At 48.6% G+C, this 19,287-nt stretch overlaps 1 protein-coding gene across 2 annotated transcripts; it reads left to right on the top strand.

Moving 5' to 3' along the window:
• Positions 1 to 1,113: 1,113 nt before the first annotated feature.
• LOC144721504 (uncharacterized) lies at positions 1,114 to 18,794 on the top strand. 2 transcript variants are annotated; one of them, XM_078599168.1, is made up of 10 exons: positions 1,114 to 1,255; positions 8,084 to 8,251; positions 8,700 to 8,840; positions 9,333 to 9,468; positions 10,777 to 10,865; positions 11,256 to 11,370; positions 11,830 to 11,918; positions 12,989 to 13,101; positions 14,694 to 14,850; positions 17,744 to 18,794. In XM_078599168.1, the coding sequence occupies exons 2-10, from the start codon at positions 8,134 to 8,136 to the stop codon at positions 17,890 to 17,892; spliced, it is 1,107 nt and encodes a 368-aa protein (XP_078455294.1). In that variant the 5' UTR covers positions 1,114 to 1,255; positions 8,084 to 8,133; the 3' UTR covers positions 17,893 to 18,794. The 2 variants fall into 2 exon arrangements, with proteins under 2 accessions (XP_078455294.1, XP_078455295.1); XM_078599169.1 differs by lacking the exon at positions 1,114 to 1,255 and having other exon boundaries at positions 1,268 to 8,251.
• The last annotated feature ends 493 nt before the right edge of the window (positions 18,795 to 19,287 follow it).

The following is a 19,287-nucleotide window of genomic DNA, read 5'->3' as shown; positions in this document are numbered from 1 at the left end:
TATATGCGTGGCATCGGTTTTATTTTATTATTCATTTCTGTTTGTCTTGAGTAAGAGTTTCATTTTTATCACATTGGTATTTTAAATTAAAAATGAAAAAAAAAATTCCTAAAAAGTGGAAAATTTTGGAAAACAATTTTCCACTTTTTGTCACGCACAACGAGTCTGTGTGCAAAATTTCAGCTCGATTGGATCACGGGAAGTGGGTTAAAAAACGACCGAAAGATTTGCACGGTCGTAAGCGCGCAAGCAAGCAAGCAAGTGAACTTAATATAAAGGATTTAAAAAGAGGCATTTTTAATTCCGTAAAAATAAAAATGCCAAGGGCCGCAATGCACGTGGCGAATACGAGACGGTGGTGCTTGATAAACAACGTTACGAGGCGGCCCTTAAAGAGCCGCATGCCAAACCTGGAGCCGCAGGTTTTGCCAACCCTTGGTCTGTACCTAATCGCATATCAAGTGCGCGTAATTATTTATTTTCTACCGACAGAAAGAGGCAGAGAGGGAAAGGGAATGTTTGACAGCACACGTGGCTGGGAGAAGGGAGGGGAGTAGAGTGAGATGAGAGGGGAGAGGTAGGAGAGTGCGTGGAGGGGGGTAGAGTGAGATGAGAGGGGAGAAGTAGGAGAGTGCGTGGAGGGGAGTAGAGTGAGATGAGAGGGGAGAGGTAGGAGAGTGCGTGGAGGGGAGTAGAGTGAGATGAGAGGGGAGAGGTAGGAGAGTGCGTGGAGGGGAGTAGAGTGAGATGAGAGGGGAGAGGTAGGAGAGTGCGTGGAGGGGAGTAGAGTGAGATGAGAGGGGAGAGGTAGGAGAGTGCGTGGAGGGGAGTAGAGTGAGATGAGAGGGGAGAGGTAGGAGAGTGCGTGGAGGGGAGTAGAGTGAGATGAGAGGGGAGAGGTAGGAGAGTGCGTGGAGGGGGGTAGAGTGAGATGAGAGGGGAGAGGTAGGAGAGTGTGTGGAGGGGGGTAGAGTGAGTTGAGAGGGAAGAAGGGGAGGATGGACAATGGGGTGACGTGGGGGGCACACGTGGAGAGACGATGATGGAGCGGCGGGTGTGGGGCGGTGCTGTAGGAAACCGCTGTTGTAACCCCCCGCGGGCCGGAGTCACGCGTTCCGCATTTGTGAGTGGTCACGCCTGGAGAGTCATGTGACGGAGCTCTGCGTCCCCAGCGAAGAGCGCAGAGCGAGCGCGCAGTCGATCGGAGCAGAGCTGTTGGAGTCGTGCTCCGGGCAGGAGCGTGGGGGCGTCCCAGGTGCGTGCGTGAGGGTGTGTGGGGAGCGGTGGTGCAGTGGTTAGCGAAGCCGGCGATGCGAGTTCGATTCCCGTTCAAGGCCAACACCGGTGACGATTATCTGAACCGGTCCTGGGCCTCCCCTAGGTCGACTCGGCCTCAAATGAGTACCTGGTTCAGTGTGTAAAACATCGCCACTAGGGAGACAAAGGCGGTCGGGCGTGGTGCTGGTCACTCACCCCCTCGTGTACGGTACCGGCCTTCATAGACGCTCGCTAGCAGCACTTGCCCCTACAGTCTGTTCAGCCTATACGGGTGGGTCTTTGTTTTGTATGCGTGCAGGCAGTCAAAACCCATGGCACCTTGGTATAGCCCTGTGAGCCATTCGGCTCAAGCAGTAAAGCGAAACCATATGGTGGTGATGGTGATGCATCAGCCAGTCATCTCAGTCGGTTAACCCATGGCACCTGGGTCTGTCCCGTGACCTCCTGCCAGCGGACGTTCGATACTTCATGTGGCCGTAAAGTGCACATAGCCTGGCACAAGCGCCGTGGTGACGTCACCGCCACTTAGTGGCTAATGACGGTTGTTGTTGTGGTTGTTGCACGTGTGTGTGTGTCACACGTGTGTGTCACACGTGTGTGTGTCACATGTGCTTGCTAACAGCACTTGCCCCCAACAGCTTTCAATAGGTCAATGGAGCGGTAGCGTAGTAGTTAAGGGCACTGCGCGCTCCTAACCCGGCCCCTTGAGTTCGAGTCCTGGCCACGGGTAACATCACATCTGAGTCGGTCCTGGGACTCTAACTCAGCCCTAAGAAATGAGTATACCTGTCTTTAATATTGTGTGTGTGCGTGCGTGTGAGATATTTGATTGTTAACAGCACGGTGACCCAACAGTTTATGTAGGCTACCCGAGGGGGGCGGGTAGGGGGTTTATGTTTGTGTTCATCGTCATCATGATTGGCGGTCATCTATCCACTGCTGGATGAACGCCTCCCCCTCGTTGCTGCTGAAGAGTCGATGTCACCGCTCCGTATCTGCGGCGGTCGCCACCCTTAGGCGCGTTTCCTCGCAAGACGCCACGGTGGCTAGGATATATTAACTACCTCGCCTCGTATACAAGACGACGTGGGTTCTATCCCGACGTTGACGCCTGTTGTGTATTTGAAGTTTGCGTGTTGTCTCTCTCCCCGTGGTCGCGTGGATTTGTTTTCTCCCGAGTCCTCCGGGTTTCCCCTCCACATTTAGAAACACGCGTTTCGAGTGTTTAGCTGCTGCTAGACATTTCCACGTGATAAGCCACTTCGTTGAGCGATTTGTGGCGAGGTCGCTTTTGATAAAGAGCTAAATATCTCAGTGGGCCTTATCTGATAAAAACTAAAAAAGTTATATTTAAAAAAACTTTTTTAAAAACACGCTTTCATGAAATGTACCGTACTAGTAATGGCAGAACTCCACGACTCCAGCAAGTGGCCCCGAAGCTTGCCACAACGTAAGGGACCGTGGTGATTTACAGCCAACATCAGTTGAGCGTGGACAATTAGACCCAAGCCGAAACATAACATTCAAAAAGAAAGTTTAAAAATATAGATTTTTTTTTTATGATACAATATAGTATTGTCACCAGTATGACATAAGTATACCAAGTTTGCAGTCGATACATTGGGAAGTGGGTAAAAATTGAGTTACAAGATTTGAGGATACGACAACAACAGTGAGTTAAATAAAAGCGTGTAATAATAAAATAGTAAACAGTTTAAAATGACTGCCATGTCACCACCACTAGTCTCCTCCATCAGCCACCATGCCTTTCCGCTCTTGCCCACTTAACCTTCCCAAACAGTCAACATCATATTGTTTGGTTCTTTCGGTGATGACTTTACCGAAATAACTAAAGAATATGAATTCCTGCAGCCACGAAAGTTATCAGTCAAAAGTCAACATGATGTCTGTGATTTGATGATTGCTCTCTAACCCACGCGTGTCCCTCTCTCGTTGCTCTCAGCGCAATTCGCAGCATCGCTCCCTCGACGAATCTTCACGTATCAACTTTTAGCTCCGCGTCCCTTTCAGTGTCCGTCTTTGCGATCCGTACGTCGTGGAAAGTCGTGCGCGCTCATTCAATGGCACGCTGCGTTTCCATCATCAAATGTAATCCCCCGAGAACACTTCCTTCCACCCTGCTCTGGAGCATCTCGTGATGTCGGCGTTCTTCACAAACGTTCAGAGTTGGGGGGGGGGGCACACTTTCGCCCGATAAGACATCAGCGGTGTGAGGGCCGCCACACATTTGAAACATTGGGGTTTGACAGCAGCACGATGATGATGGTGGTGGTGGGAGTTGGCGGCACGTCAGGGACCGCCAGTGACCGGAGGGCCTTGCAATGAGGAACGCCATTCTTTGTCATCATTTTGATCCAAGTCTGCCTTCTAGAATTGTTTAAGGTGGACGCGCGTGTCGCTCCAATCGTCATTTCCTCGTGTTCAGCGAACCTGCGGTGTGCTTTAACGCGAAGGCTTGCGCGACCAATATGATGTTTGGCTCCAATTTATCTCGAGCCCCGCATTGCAGCCTTAATTTTTTGGAATTCATTAGTTTATCCCTCGAGTTTGTTTTACGTGGGCGGTTGTGATAACTTACACCGCTGACGAATCTGAGGCGTAATTTATTTTTTTCTACTACAATATTTTATTTTAGCAGGTAAAGCCCTGCTCAGATATATGAACCTTATGGCGGTACCCCGGGGTACAATAATACCCCGGCTCTCGCATAATGTCCGTGATGCAGTTACAGTACTTTGAGTCTGTTGATGGTCGGCGATGCGGCAATCGACTCATCTCGATGAGCTGTACACGATGCACCAGCACTACGGTGCATTACGAGCGTTCAGGGTTTCAGCACAATCGTCCTCGCTGCGTTTCGACATCGCGGAGTAGCACCGATTTCGGATTGATTGGTACCCCAGTCGCGGAGTTAAGTACACCCCTGAAAAAATAGTGCCCCAGAAATATAATATTTAATTGCCTCGGCCATTTTGTATTATTTGGTACCCGGGGTACCGCCATAGGGATCATATAGCTATTTTTCAAAAGCGATCTGGCCACTAATGTTAGCTAGTTCGACGAAGTGACTCGTAGTATGTAGAGATGTGTGGTAGCAGCCAAAGAATCTCAACGCGTGTTTCGAAATGTGGAGGGAAAAAGCGGAGGACCCGGAGAAAAGTCCACGCGACCACGGCGAGAGAGACACGCAAACTCCAAATATACAGCAGCAGGCGTCAGGTTCGGGATCGAACCGACGACCTCCTGTATACCAGGCGAGGGAGATAACTTCTCGCCCCATGTGTTTATGATAGGAATCACACAACAGAAGGGGGTTCACAATTCCGGTTTTGCTGATAAATCAACTCAACTGGCATTTTTGATGGCCCACGAACCGTCATGATTTGACTGGCTCTGTCGCGTGGTCGGGTGTTGTACAGTAGTTACGAGCTTGGCATTATACCCACACGATGCAAGCCAAAAGAAACGCATTATTATTCAGAAGCTCGACGCTTTTATTTCTCCAATTTAATGAGAGGGACAATGTGCTCACGGTGTCGCTGTGAATGGCCTTGTTGAGAGCTCTTATGGCTTGATTTGCACTCACTTTTAGATTTTTATTTCGTTCCTTTCTACAGTCCCTGTTCAGCCGTGCCTTCCCTTTCGGTGGTGTTGCAATGCCGTAATTATTTTAAAGTTATAATAGCGATGCTATGTAAATAAAAACAACAATTTGCGAAACCTTGGCCACAATATCTGGACTCGTCTTCATGTAACAATGCATAGATTTCTGTTTATATGATTGTGGTTATGGTTATACTTTATTAATCCCTAATCTCTGCCATTACATACAATTAAACAAGAAAAGGTAAAAAAAGAAAAAACAGCAATGTAATACAATACACTATTAGACATTATTGTAAAAAAGAAATAAAAAGTCCATCCCATGTGTTAATGCATTTGTTTTTATTTTAGGCAGGAAATGAGTTTTCAAATTTAGATTTTTTTTTTTCTGGGCGGGACCCTCAGACCGCCTGGAAGATTTGATCCCCCCCAATGTTGACTCCATGGCTACGGCCTTGGTATGTTGGGAGCATCGCGTCATTCATTGCTAACGCCTTGCATTTGTGAGAAATTGGGAGGCTCCATAAAGTCTCCACTGCGTACAATGTCTCTTCACGACGTGCAAAAGCGCGAGTAAAACGTGCCACCGTTTCGGCAAGGTTTCACTTGAGATGACATGCGTTTGTCTTTTTTCCCAGGACATGACCATGACATGCGTTTGTCTTTTTTTCCAGGACATGACCAGGACATGTGATTGTAATTTTTCACAGGACATGACCAGAGACATGCGTAGTCAATGGCATACTTTTTTTCCCCTAAAACTCAACTCGCTGTTGTAATTTGTTGGCTTCTAAACCGGCTGTGCAAAGTTTATAGGCACGCGCCAAGGGGCGAATGGGGTATGTAATTACTCAAATCAGGTCGGTTCCGCTTTCATAAATAGAAGAGTTATCGAGCCCATCATTACACAAACGAGCCGTTTCATTCCTGCGTAAACAAAGGCCTTAATTATAATATATATTGGGGGGGGACACATGCCCAATATTCAAATATGCTCAAAATGCTCCCCCCCCATATATTGCTATAAAAGATATAAAGAAAATTGCTATGCTATGTAAATAAAAACAACAATTTGCTAAACCTTGGCCACAATATCTGGACTTGTCTTCATATAAATCAATGCATAGATTTATGTTTATATGATTGTGGTTATGGTTGTACTTTATTAATCCCTAATCTCAAACATTATATACAATGAAGCAAGAAATGGTAAAAAAAAGTAAAAACAGAGCAGTGTAATACAATACACTATTAGACATTATTGTAAAATTTTCATAAAAAGTCCATCCCATGTGTTGGTGAATTTTTTTATATTTTAGGCAGGAAATTAGTTTTCAAATTTAGATATTTTTCTGGGGGGGGGGGGGGGGGGGGCAGACCCCCTGGAAGATCTGGTCCCCCCCAATGTTGAGTCCATGGCTACGGCCTTGGCGTAAACGTTGAGTTGAGTTTGATCCAAGCACTAGTGTCCCCCTGCTCTCTGGCGATGTCCCTACAGTTGTGCGACCGGCCGAGGTGTTGTTCAATAACACCGTGATGTCCACGAAAATGCTGGCCCAACTAGCCATGGCAGCATCAGTGGGGGTCGGCAGAGAAGCAGATGCCGCCCGGAGTCGCTGGGTATGGATGAGTAAGACTGTGGCTTTGGCCACAGCTACGTACAACAAGCAGACTCTGGCCGGAGAGAGAGGGGGAGGCTAAACGGGTGCGGCATAGGCTGCATAAGAGAGGTGCTGATGCAGTACAGGAGGATTTGGAGCTGAGTGGATTTGCCGTCGACTGATACCGGCGGTGTTAAGATCGGCCTCTGTATAAGAGACTTGTGAAGGACGCTACTGGGCAGCAGTTTGAGGCAGTCGCCCTCCAGCGATGGAGAGCAGAGGAGTGACACAACAACGAGCGGAGCGCCGTGCGGCTATAACGCAGTCGGCAAACTGGCGCAAAGGAGAGCACAGGTGGTGCATCTGCCAGTCATCTCAGACTGTCAACCCATAGCACCTGCACCTGTCCCGTGACCTCATGCCAGCAGCTAGCCTTCCACACTTCACGTGACAGCCTTAAAATCCCCCTCGCCTGCGTGCGTTACTGTGGGAGAGCGGTCAGCGCTCTGCACGACAAACCGGCGAACCTTATTCGATTCCCTCTCGTGGCCATTGGTGACGAAAATATGAACGGGTCCTGGACCTCCCCTAGGTCAACTCAGCCTTACATTAATAATTGGTGTGGTGTGCAAAGATCAGCACTCGGGAGACAAAGGCGATCGGACGTGGTGCTGGCCACCCACCACTTCGTGAGTAGTATCAACCTTCATAAGTGTTTGCGAAGGGCACTTGCCCTTGTGCTGATATTGCGGCTATACAGGGGATCTTTGTTTAACGTTTGGGGTAGTGGTGGTGATTAGCGGATTCCACCACGAACCCGATGACCCGTGCGGTGTGTGAACATCACCACTAGGGAGACAAAGGCGGCCGAGCGTGGTGTTGGCCACCCACCCACTCGTGTGCCGCGCCGGCCTTCATAGGTGCTCGCTAGCGGCACTTGCCCCGACAGTCTTTTAAAGGCTATATGGGGGAACTTTGTCTTTTTTCCGATTTAAAGCTTTCGTGACTGCAGGGACTCATTATTCTTGGATCTTTCGGTAAAGTCACGTAGAAGAGAAATAATAAAATAATAAAAATAAAACCATACAATTCTCACGATGTTTCGGCGACAACACAAGCAGCCGTCCTCAGGTGAAGAACAGAGTTGTCGGAAAGACAGCGTCCTAATGAACAATGCTAAGCTTGGTAGCGTATTTTAAGCTGGGTGGGAGTAGCAGAGCGCGTTGACAAAGGATTTTACATATCAACAGCGGAATTTAGCATATTGATGCTAAAGAACTGCATCTACCCTATACGTGTGTCTAATATTTTCTGTAACTCAATCTCATTGTGCGATGATGAGTCAGATATGGCAGTGGTTTTTGGCCGAATCCTATTTGGTTATTTATGTTGAACTTCTTTCGCACCGTACATAACCAGCCGTGCTAATCGAAGTTAATTCATTGCTGTGCATTACCTTGTTTTTTTTATCACGTTCGTGACAGCTCGGGGTCACTCTTGCAAACTAAACTCTATCCTGATCTCTTGAGTTCTCACCCGGTTCAACAACAAAAACATGTTGAATGTGAAACTCGTGACAGCGTGTGCGTGCAGGTAAGAGCTGAGGGGGGGCAATGCACGGTGTCGAACCATGAGGGTCTTGTGCAGCGTCCCCGCTCCTCTCCCGGCTCGTTGCTGCCTCCTCCACCGCCTCCTTCTCAGCCCCCTCCTCCTCCTCGTGCTACTGTTGCTCCGTTGCTCCGCGCCACGTGAGTAACACCTTTTTTATTACCCAGGGGCACCTCAGCTTCACAGATTCTTACTCGGCAAGCTGATCGCCTGGGCAGCTGATAATCTGGGTAGCAGATCACTCAGTTAGTTGGTCACCTGGGCTCGTTATGCAGGCAGCGGGTCACCTGGACACTGATTACTCGGGCAGCTGATCACCCAGACAGCTGATCAACTAGACAGCTGATCACCCGGGCAGTCGATGTTTGAATGAATTGTCCATCAACGTAATCACTTGGCATGACCCCGTGTTGGGTATTAGGGGTCAGGGCGCCGTCGTATCAGCAACGCGCGCGGCTTTAGCGACCACACGTGGCCCCGAGAACAAACTCACTGAGAACACGTCCTGGATAGATAATGACTGATGATGATGGTATGGCTGATGGTGATAAAAATATATGCCTGTATTGTGTGTGTGTGTACGGACAGGTGTGGTTTTGGCTCAGGCCTTGAGCGAGGAGGGGGGCCGCCCCTTGGAAGCCCTCGTCCTAAGCCTCGTCCCCGTGAACTGCACCGGTCGCGACAACTCCACGTGCGCGCCCTGCCCCCCAGGGTCATTCTCCAACGCCAGTGCGTCCCCCCCCCTCCCCACACTGTGTGCACACCTGCGAGCACAGGTGTACTTGTGTGTCACATCACATAGGCGTGTGTGTCGCACACAGGCATGTCTCTGTGTGTGTGTCTGTATCACACAGATGTATGTACCTGTACTCTTAGGTTTTTTCGGTAAAGTCACGTAGGTAAAAATAAAAATAAATAATAAAAATAATAAAAATTATTATAGAAATAATGATGGAGACTTGTGTTGCCTCCGAAACGTCGTGATTTATTATTTTATTTCTATTATAATTTTTATTATTTATTTTTATTTTTACCTACGTGACTTTACCGAAAAAACCTAGGAGTATGAATCCTTGCAGTCACGAAAACTTCAAATCTACAAGTATGTACCTGTGCCACGCAGGTGTAGATACCTAGGTGGGTACCTGTGTATGCACCTATGTCACACAGGTGTGTGTACCTAGGTGTGTGTACCTGTGTGTGCACCCGTGTCACACACAGGTGTGCCCACGTGCGCGTGTTGCTCCGTGGGGGGCTGCCAGTCCCCCCTGAGTTGCCGCCCGTGCAGCCCGGGGTCTCACCAGCCCGCGGGGGGCCAGGCCCAGTGTCTCCCGTGCGCGCCGGGCTCCTACTCACAGTGGGTTTTCTCGACTCTCACTTCACGTAGCGCGCAGGAAGCACACACAACTGAAAACGATTTGTTACACGTAGAGGACCATCAGAGCTCGGGTAATTGTTGGAAGAGCTGGCTCACCACCCAGCTGCCACCTGCCAGCTCCGTCTGTGGTTGCTCTGCGATTGTGTGAGATGCAATTTGCATGAAGCTAAACATGATTGTGTATATATATACTTGCGGTAGATGTAAAAGGCATAGCAAAGATCGTAAATGACACAAAAATACAATCGTGTTGTGACAGGCTCGTCACTTGTTATGACAGTAGTTATGATGATTGTAATCGTCGATCATATTAGGAGTGTCATTGTTACCATCGTTAATCTGTCGCTTTTAACGCTTTCCTGTTCCGAGACGTCTGCAAGTTGCAGGTTGGGTGTCCCGTTCACTGCTGAATCTATGAAAAGTGGCTCAGCGTTCATTTTATTTAGAGAGGCAGAGAGCCGTTGTTTTTAAAGACATTGCACTCACCGCAGAGAACCGTAGCGACACGACTGCACTCTATGATAGCTGGCGCCAAACTTTGCCACTTTATCGGTACGTCTTCAGGCTGGAAGACGTACCGATAAAGGAATTTTATTTGAGTTTTTCTTCAGATTCCGTTCCCATGACAAACATTTACGCACACGTACGTCATTGGAACGGAATCAGAAGAATCATTAGAAAGGGGAATGCTTACTAAAGGTAAATGCGTTACGACAGGACACATTCATCGTTCTGTCGTCAGAACGATTAAAGCGAGTGGCTGGCAGGCACAAGGTTGCGAGTTCTAATCCTGGTTGGGGTGGGAGAGGGGGTTGACTGGGCCTGGCATCCCTTCAGGGTTGATGACATGAGTAGCACCATCGTGGGGAAGTCAAGTGGTTTGTCCTATTTGTAAACTCGTCCTCGCCGTAGGAATACGGAATTTACAACACTGCCTCCTGTGCATATGAGATGAACACCAACGCTGAAACGCTGATCTGAGCAGGAAATAAATTTGACTTTTGTTGCATTATAAAAGCAAAACCCTCTTACAATACGCTTGACTCAATCAGTCAATCATGAATCGATAAATGAGTGAAATGAAAACTATGATAATTATCATCACCATCATCACTCACTCTAAAGGTCGCTAAAATAATCACCGCTTCGCGCACCGACTGCCACGGCGAGCCATCAAAACCCTCGAACCCGACGCGTTTAAACCGCTGCGGCAAAACCAAAAAATCCCATGGAGTTCCCGCCACAAGAACGTGGAATGACACCTGGACCGGCTCATGTGCGTGGCAGGGAGCCGGCTCAGCGACTCTGCTCGGCGTGCGCCCCCGGGAGCTTCGCGCCGCGGCCCGGAGACTCGAGCTGCCTCCCGTGTCCCACAGGCGAGTCTCGCGGGGACAGCGCCGAGACGACTCCCGTGTCGTCACCTCCTCGCCCTCGTCTCCACCCACCCACCCGCTCGTTACCCGTTACCCGTGCTCCGGGTTCGTTGTCGGACTACTTGGCGCCATCCGTATTTTTCTGTTTGTCCGTCCGTCTTTGTTTTTTTTTCTTCTGTCTCTCTTTAGCTTGAAGCCGAGTAGTTGCCTCTTAATGGACGTGGGGGGTGCATAGAATTGTGGAGGAACAATTATTCATTAAGGGGGGTTGGGGGGAGTGCAGCCCTAAAAAGTCTTGAAACTCAGTGAGGTTTTAATGGAAGAATAAATGGAATGAGGAGTGGCTCCGGTGAACCCGTGGGCGATGACACTTTGGGGGAACTCATTTCACAGGAAGCTTCATGCCGGGATCGAACTCATCCACGTGTCTCCCCTGCGCACCGGGGTCGTACAGCTCGGAGCCCGGCTGGTCTGTGTGCCTGCCGTGCGAGACGGGATTCAACTGCAGGTGTCTGAGTGCCGAGTGTATGGTGTCTGAGTGAGCCTCTGTGTATGTCCGAGTGCATACCTGTCCGTCTGTCCTGCTTGGTGGGATTCAATTGCAAGCACCCGTCTGTCCGTCTTTAAGTGTGTCCGTGTTTCTCTGGTTGTATCTGAATATTGCGTCCGTCTGCCTGTGTGTGTCCGAATGTCTGTCTTGGTGGTTTCAGCCCAGTCACCAATGAGTGCTGCTCCCTACTGTGTGGATAATTATTTCATAAGTAGCTCTGTGACATCCGTTTAATGGACTGTTCTTTAACAACGGAGATTTTAGACTGCTGTGAGATTTCCCAAAATATTTCCATGACCATGTGACCCAGATAGAGCATGCTTTTGGGTAGAAATTGGAGAGAGAAATGTTTTAAAAAGTTAAATATTTTATAATTTTTTCAAATGTGATTCAACGAGCGTGTGTTGTGGTGCACAGTCAAGAGCGCTGCACGGAGTGTGAGCTGTGTCCGGGCGGGTGGCAAACGGCAGGGCGCGGTGCCCAGCAGTGCCAACCCTGCCCTGCAGGTAACACTCACCTGCATGCACGCAGAGGACACTCACCCCCTCGCCTGCATGGATTGAGGCAAAAGAATTGACGAATGTTCACCTGTAATGTGAGAAGAAAAAAAACGTCCTAAATTAAATTCAAAACAGAATCCATGCATGTGTAGTGGGTCAATAACTAGTGGAGAGTCTCTCTGAGGCAACACGTATTTGTATTAACAATAAATCATTAACACAAAGGGGTAACGGCCCCTTACACCCTCACTGGCTAATCTAAGCCTTCTTGAGTGAAGCTTGTTGGTCTTCACTGGTATAAGCTTGAGCCGACCTTTGCCAGGGGCACGGCTCTGCCCATTGGGCTCTTCTCTTCAGGAGGCTCTTAGATCGTCGGGTGGACGACGACTGCCGGGGCCGTTGAGAGGTCCGGCTTTATACGGAGTCCGTGGCTCGCTCCGCCCCCCCCGGCCACGCCTTCCTTCCAGAACCTTCCAGCAGGTCCTGGAGGGTGACGTCATCCCCCAGCCCCCCTCCTGGGGTCTGCTGTCCCATAGGGGTTACCGTTGGCCCTTTGGGCCATGGTCCCTTGACACTGGGCTCAGTCCCTCTTCCGCCCCCTATTGACACGTGTGGGATACTACCGGCTGACAGCATGGGGAGTGCACAATAATACCTCGACACATGCATTGGTGTCAATGGCAGTCAGTTTGAACCATTTGTTCAACTAAATACAATAACCCTATCTCTCCAAATGTTATTGTATATCAATGTGGAGAGACAAGAGGGAGGAGGCGTACCTGTCCTACCTACGATACAACCTCTGCCCTGGGGCCGTGTGGCTCAGGGGCTGGAGGGTTGAGTCTGCGCTGCAAGCTGGACTCTCGAGTTCAAACGCGGGTCAACGACCGCCCGTGATGAGTTGGGCAAAAAAAAAAGTGGAATTTTGCAGCCTCCTCAAGCTGGAGCCACGAGGCTGCCACCGACTGCGATATAAACGGGTGGTGGGGGGGGGAAGAACGAGAAGCGACCGATGAATAAACCAAACGCCATTCTGCCTTGTGACTGACCAAGTTCGATCCCTGGTTCGTGATCAGGGCAGCAGAAGTGGGAGGGCGTCGTGTACTGCACTCCGTGCCCCGGTGGCTACTACCAGCCCCAAGAGGGACAGCAGGGATGCCTGCTGTGTCCTGAAGACTACTACTGCCCGGTGCGACAGCCCGTCCTCTGCTGTGCCCGCTGTCGCCGCCTCATGCAATATCCGTGCGCTGTACCTGCCACCGAGTTGACAGATTTGGGTTTGCCTGTCGGTGTGCCACGTCTCACACTCATGAGGCTCTTGCATTGCGCTGTAGCCTTCAACGTGCTATCTCAGCCTCGACTTACATCGGCATGTGCTGTGCTGGCGATGCGGTCCCACCCAGTTCAATTGTGTGCAATGTGCGCCAGTTGCTCAGCGAATGGAATGTATTGTAAGTTGCTGTTCGGTCACTGCATCGCCCGCTTCGAGATGCGTTTCTTCGGCCGTCTGGAACGCTCTTCCGATATTAAGAAGCCACTGGAGTTATGCACTGTTACATTATATAAGTTGAAAAAAAACTAACTTCTTTAGAACAGCTTTGTGTTCTTGGTTCTTTCGGTAAAGTCACGTAGAAGGGAAATAAAAAAAATAGAATATATTTTTATTATTTTATTATTTCCCTTCTATGTGACTTTACCGAAAGAACCAAGAATATGAATCCCTGCAGTCACGAAAGAAGCTTTACATCGAAATTTAACAGCTTTGTGGTTTTATTTTTGTAATTTCCCATCGACGGCGATGTTCGTTTCAGTGAACCTATTCTAGGGACTTGCGATTTACGAAGCCAAACATCACTGCGGCATCTTATTAAGACACCCCAAGTGCCTACTCGCCAAGAGAAAACAATACTATATAACAAAAGACTGTCGGATTTCGACTGGAATTATGCCTCGGGTACATGGCTCATGTGGTGCCAAGACAAAAGTAACATCTTCCCGCATGGGGGTGGATGACCGTAGAACTGAGAGGTGCCTGCTCCATCACTTCTCCGCTCCGATTCTCGAACTCATGGGAGCCTGTTCTGGGGAGAATGCAATCCTTATTATGGATTAAAATATATCGCATATTTAGAGTTTTGCCCCTCCGATTAGCACGGTTGGCTACGTACGGTGCAAAAGAGGTTCAACATACACACATACGTTCTATCAGTTTCTGGGTTCCCTTGTCTGTATAACGGCATTGCTATTGTTCACGTGTGTTGTTCGATTGTCTAACAACGCTATAACACAGCGTGGCCACGCCAGGCTTTTCCCATTCTCTCGCTTTCACACCATCGCCATCTCCCACCCAACTTCGCACCAATAATGCTGTAACACCGGCACGTTCCCATCTTCCTGCGTCGTTTCCATGTTTTGGTTCCCGTTTTATCCCCACGTGGTCCCCCGAGTGATCCCCATGTGATCCCGGTTTGGGTTCTCGTTTGGTTCCCACGTGGTCCCCTGAGTATGATTCCTGTTTTGTCCCCACGTGGTTCCCCGAGTGATCCCCTTTTGACCCCGATTTTGGGCCCCAAGTGGCCCCGGTTTTGATTCCCGTTTTGTCCCCACGTGGTTCCCCGAGTGTGATCCTGTTTGGTCTCGGTTTTGGTTCCCGTTTGGTCCCCACGTGGTCCCCCGAGTGATCCCCGTTTGGGCCCGGATTTGGACCCCTCGTGGTCCCGGTTTTGGTTTTTGTTTGGACCCCACGTGATCCCAATTCGTCCCCTTTTTTTGGTTCCCCAGAGTCCCGAAAAGGCGCCGCTCCCGTGCCCTGACGGCGCCTTCTGCCCCGCGGGGAGCCAAGAGCCGTCGCCGTGCGTGCCGCCGTTCCTGCGCCGGGGGGGAGACCACTGCTCGCCGAGTCCCCTGCTCATCGGCCTCGTGTCGGGCAGCGCGCTGGGTGGGAACACGCAGGCACAGGGACAAAGACCACCCCCCGCCCCCCCGTATAGTCTAGAGAGATCGATGGGGCATGGACTGTTAGCGAGCACCTATCAAGGCTGGCACAGCCCACAACGGTGTGGGTGACCAACAACACCACGCCCGGCCACCTTTGTCTCTCCAGCAGTGATGTTTACCCACCGTCCCAGGTATTTATTTCAGGCCACGTTAACCTAGGGGAGGCCCAAGACGGGTTCAGATAACCGTGACTGGTGTTGTACCGCGAGCGAGGATCGAACTCAGGTCACCAGGTTCTTAGCGCAGCATGCTAACCGCTAGGCTACCGCTCCGCACTCAGTACAGGGAAGACACACACAGAACACGCAGACACAGGAGACAACACACACAAAGGATAGGTAACACACAGAGCTAACCTTGACAATTCGTCCCATTGTGGTACATTTCCACCAGAAACTCAGAATTCGAAAAGCAGAATCCTTCAATTTCGATTTAAAGCTTTCGTGACTGCAGGGATTCATCTTCTTGGTTCTTTCGGTAAAGTCACGTAGAAGGGAAGTAATAAAATAATAAAAATAAAACATAATAAAATAATTCTCACGACGTTTCGGCCACAACGCAAGCAGCCGTCCTCAGGTGAAGAATGAAACACCACCAAGCTTGGAGCGTATATTTAAGCTGGGTTGGAGGGGGGGGGGAGGTAGGAAGAAGAGCGCCTTGACAAAATTATTTGCATATCAAGAGGAATTTAGCATATGGAATATGCGTAGGAGGTGGGCGGAGGGGTTTCAAATTAATATTATGCCCGTGCATTATGCAGGATTAGCGGCATCAAAGGGAGGGGGAAGGGGGGTAGCATTAACAAAGGAAAGGAATGTTAATAGTATGTAGCTGCAGTTACTAAACAACCACGTAAAAAACTAAAGTATAAACTACATAAACAACTAAAGTATAAACTACATAGCATCATCAGTATACTTACTATACTCTACAATAAGCTGAGTTACTAACAGTAAGTAATACATTACAATTCTACGTCGTAAAAATTATATAACATGCTTCCATCTAAACTTTATTCTCTTACATCACACGAGTCTACACCGTACTATATACTGCCATAGACAAACCCAACATTAAATTATAGACTGTATTGCTATAAACCACTCTATACCTTATACATTTTAATATAACACTATTTATTATTCTACCCACCCTAATGTGTATCACACTGCTATATGTTTACTATACAATTACGATACTATATATTACTTTGTACATTGTATTAAGCATATAAATGTTATACTATTTGTTATTATACACTGTACCATTGACTGTCGTGTCAATGGGTGAGTCGTGGGGGGAAACTTGCAGCGGAGCAAAGAATCCATTCCCTGCGGAGAATACAATGCCAGTGAGTGGAACGCGGTCTGAAAGTCACCGTAAACGTGAACACAATCAGTTAAGATCCGAAATGGTTTATTACGTCCTTCCAATGATTGCTAAGCCAGAATCCATCTTCTCGGTTGAAATTGTCTCTGTGTTTGTATATGTGGATCGCCTCATGAACGAATCTCTCATGATAGCCAGTGGGCTCACATGACATTGACTTCTCCAAGACAGAGGTTCTCTGCAAGCCATCTGGCTATCATGAGAGATTCGTTCATGAGGCGATCCACATATACAAACACAGAGACAATTTCAACCGAGAAGATGGATTCTGGCTTAGCAATCATTGGAAGGACGTAATAAACCATTTCGGATCTTAACTGATTGTGTTCACGTTTACGGTGACTTTCAGACCGCGTTCCACTCACTGGCATTGTATTCTCCGCAGGGAATGGATTCTTTGCTCCGCTGCAAGTTTCCCGCCACGACTCACCCATTGACACGACGGTCAATGGTACAGTGTATAATAACAAATAGTATAACATTCATATGCTTAATACAATGTACAAAGTAATATATAGTATCGTAATTGTATAGTAAGCAGTGTGATACACATTAGGGTGGGTAGAATAATACATAGTGTTATATTAAAATGTATAAGGTGGTTTATAGCAATACTGTATATAATTTAATGTTGGGTTTGTCTATGGCAGTATATAGTACGGTGTAGACTCGTGTGATGTAAGAGAATAAAGTTTAGATGGAAGCATATTATATAATTTTTACGACGTAGAATTGTAATGTATTACTTACTGTTAGTAAATCAGCTTATTGTAGAGTATAGTAAGCATACTGATGATGCTATGTAGTTTATACTTTAGTTGTTTATGTAGTTTATACTTTAGTTTTTTACGTGGTTGTTTAGTAACTGCAGCTACATACTATTAACATTCCTTTCCTTTGTTAATGCTACCCCCTTCCCCCTTCCTTTGATGCTGCTAATCCTGCATAATGCACGGGCATAGTATTGATTTGGAACCCCCCCAGCCCACCTCCTACGCATTTTCCATATGCTAAATTCCTCTTGATATGCAAATAATTTTGTCAAGGCGCTCTTCTTCCCACCTCCCCCCCTCCAACCCAGCTTAAATATACGCTCCAAGCTTGGTGGTGTTTCATTCTTCACCTGAGGACGGCTGCTTGCGTTGTGGCCGAAACGTCGTGAGAATTATTTTATTATGTTTTATTTTTATTATTTTATTATTTCCCTTCTACGTGACTTTACCGAAAGAACCAAGAAAACAGAATCCTTCACTTGATGCTGGAAATAATTTGAGCCACGGATTGTCTAGAATGGTGCCCAACAATGGTTGTGCAACAATGCGGGTACGTGACCATCCTGTTACCACCATCCCCTGCAGTTGTCGTTGCAGCTAGTTGTTTGCTTCTGCTGCTGACTTGCTGCTGCCTTTTGTCATGCTGCCTGCTGCTACTGCTGCTTGGCCCAGCTCTGCTGCTGTTGCTGTTCCTCGCTCTCATCCACTGCAATCGGCGACTCCGCGCCGAGCCCGGCGCCCGCACGCCACTGCTGTGGCACTCGAGGCAAAGACGCGGCGACAGGGTCCAGGACCAGGAGCCCATGTACACAGGGTGGTGACCCAGGACCCGGCAGCCCTCGTCGACAAACCCACCAGGCCAGCCGCCCAGTGGTCAATACCCAGCATCCGGCGCTTGACGATGGAGCACCTAGAACCGAGCGTCCAGCACTCAACGCCCGGCACCATCGACAACACGCGCTGGCGACACAGCACCAATCGGCACCCAGCATCATCGGCACGCCGATCACGCAGTGTTGGTGATGGGAGCATCAGGCATCGGCAACACGCAAGCTGGCGCAGGCACATTGAGCAGCCAGCATCATCGGCGGATTTTCTGCACCACGGGCAAATAAAGCTCCCCGTATCAAGGCACTTGGGCTTGAAGTCGAGCAGCCAATGCCACCAGAACTCGGCGCAACCAACATGGAGCTTAGCGTCTCCATTCAATGACGCACTTTGCGTCGATGTAACGAGGTGGCAAAAACTGAAGGCGTCAGCTTCTGATCTGCACGACCCAGGGGGAGACAGTGCGACTGTCTGGTAACAAGGTCAAATGCGCGCTTTGCTTCCTGAAGTGTTAGCGTAATGGCTTATAACGTTTGAAGATTGTGTTGTGTTGTTCATGCCACTGATGAAGTATGTGCTGCTTCGGCCAGAGACCCAGGCATTCCAGTCTACCAATTATGACGACCTGTAATGGGGCCCTCTCGTCAATGCCTTGGTCCATAAAACAAGAGACAAAATCATAGTGCTTAAGGTTACTTTGTGTAAATACATGCAACGACTCTATACACCTGTCAGGCATTTAACTCAGGCGGTGGGGGGGGGGAGATAGCCGAGTCTCAAGGGACAGCGGAGCGGTCGGATCGAGAAAGCCCCGAGGTTGCACGCTGCTTCCCGTCGGTGCCCATGTTTGGACCGCGTTATACTTTTGCTACTGTACAATAAAGTTTAATCACAATTGATGCCTTCACGCTTTTCTCGGAATAGGTTGGTCGATGACAAAACATTATTCTCGAGGCACACACTGGCTTTGTTTCTTTTCCATTAAGTTATCAAGTTTATTATTACGTTATGCCCTTTTTTAAATACTCCAAAACCTGCTCCTGCTTGCCTCAATTTCATTATTTTGATCTCAAACTGGCTTCAACAGTTGCACACAAACACTCGTGTAATTTTCAGTTGTGTTCCTTCGACGGTTATGTCCTTGTCAGTGAACCTATTCCAGGGACTTGCGAAACCACGCATCGCTGTTGCGTCTCATTAAGACACCAAGTGCCTACACGCCGAGAAAAAACAATACAATATAACAAAGGACTGTAGGACATAGACTGGAATTAGGTCTCGCGTACATGGCTCATGTGGTGCCGAGACACAAGTGACATCTTGCCGACTGGGGGTTCTGCTATTTGTGGCCGCAGTGGGTGGATGACCCAAGAACTGAGAGGTGCCTG

This window comes from Lampetra planeri, chromosome 12 (assembly GCF_965212315.1).
Source record: "Lampetra planeri chromosome 12, kcLamPlan1.2.h2, whole genome shotgun sequence".
Classification (NCBI taxonomy): domain Eukaryota; kingdom Metazoa; phylum Chordata; class Hyperoartia; order Petromyzontiformes; family Petromyzontidae; genus Lampetra; species Lampetra planeri.
This window is presented reverse-complemented; position numbering and strand designations above follow the sequence as displayed.

What these genes read in the sequence shown, in the direction of transcription:
- LOC144721504 (XM_078599168.1), top strand. Translation starts at nt 8,134, where the DNA reads ATGAGGGTCTTGTGCAGCGTCCCCGCTCCTCTCCCGGCTCGTTGCTGC. An exon ending in AGGGTCATTCTCCAACGCCA is followed by an intron (nt 8,841 to 9,332) that starts GTGCGTCCCCCC and finishes TGTCACACACAG; the next exon opens with GTGTGCCCACGTGCGCGTGT. An exon ending in GCGCCGGGCTCCTACTCACA is followed by an intron (nt 9,469 to 10,776) that starts GTGGGTTTTCTC and finishes TGTGCGTGGCAG; the next exon opens with GGAGCCGGCTCAGCGACTCT.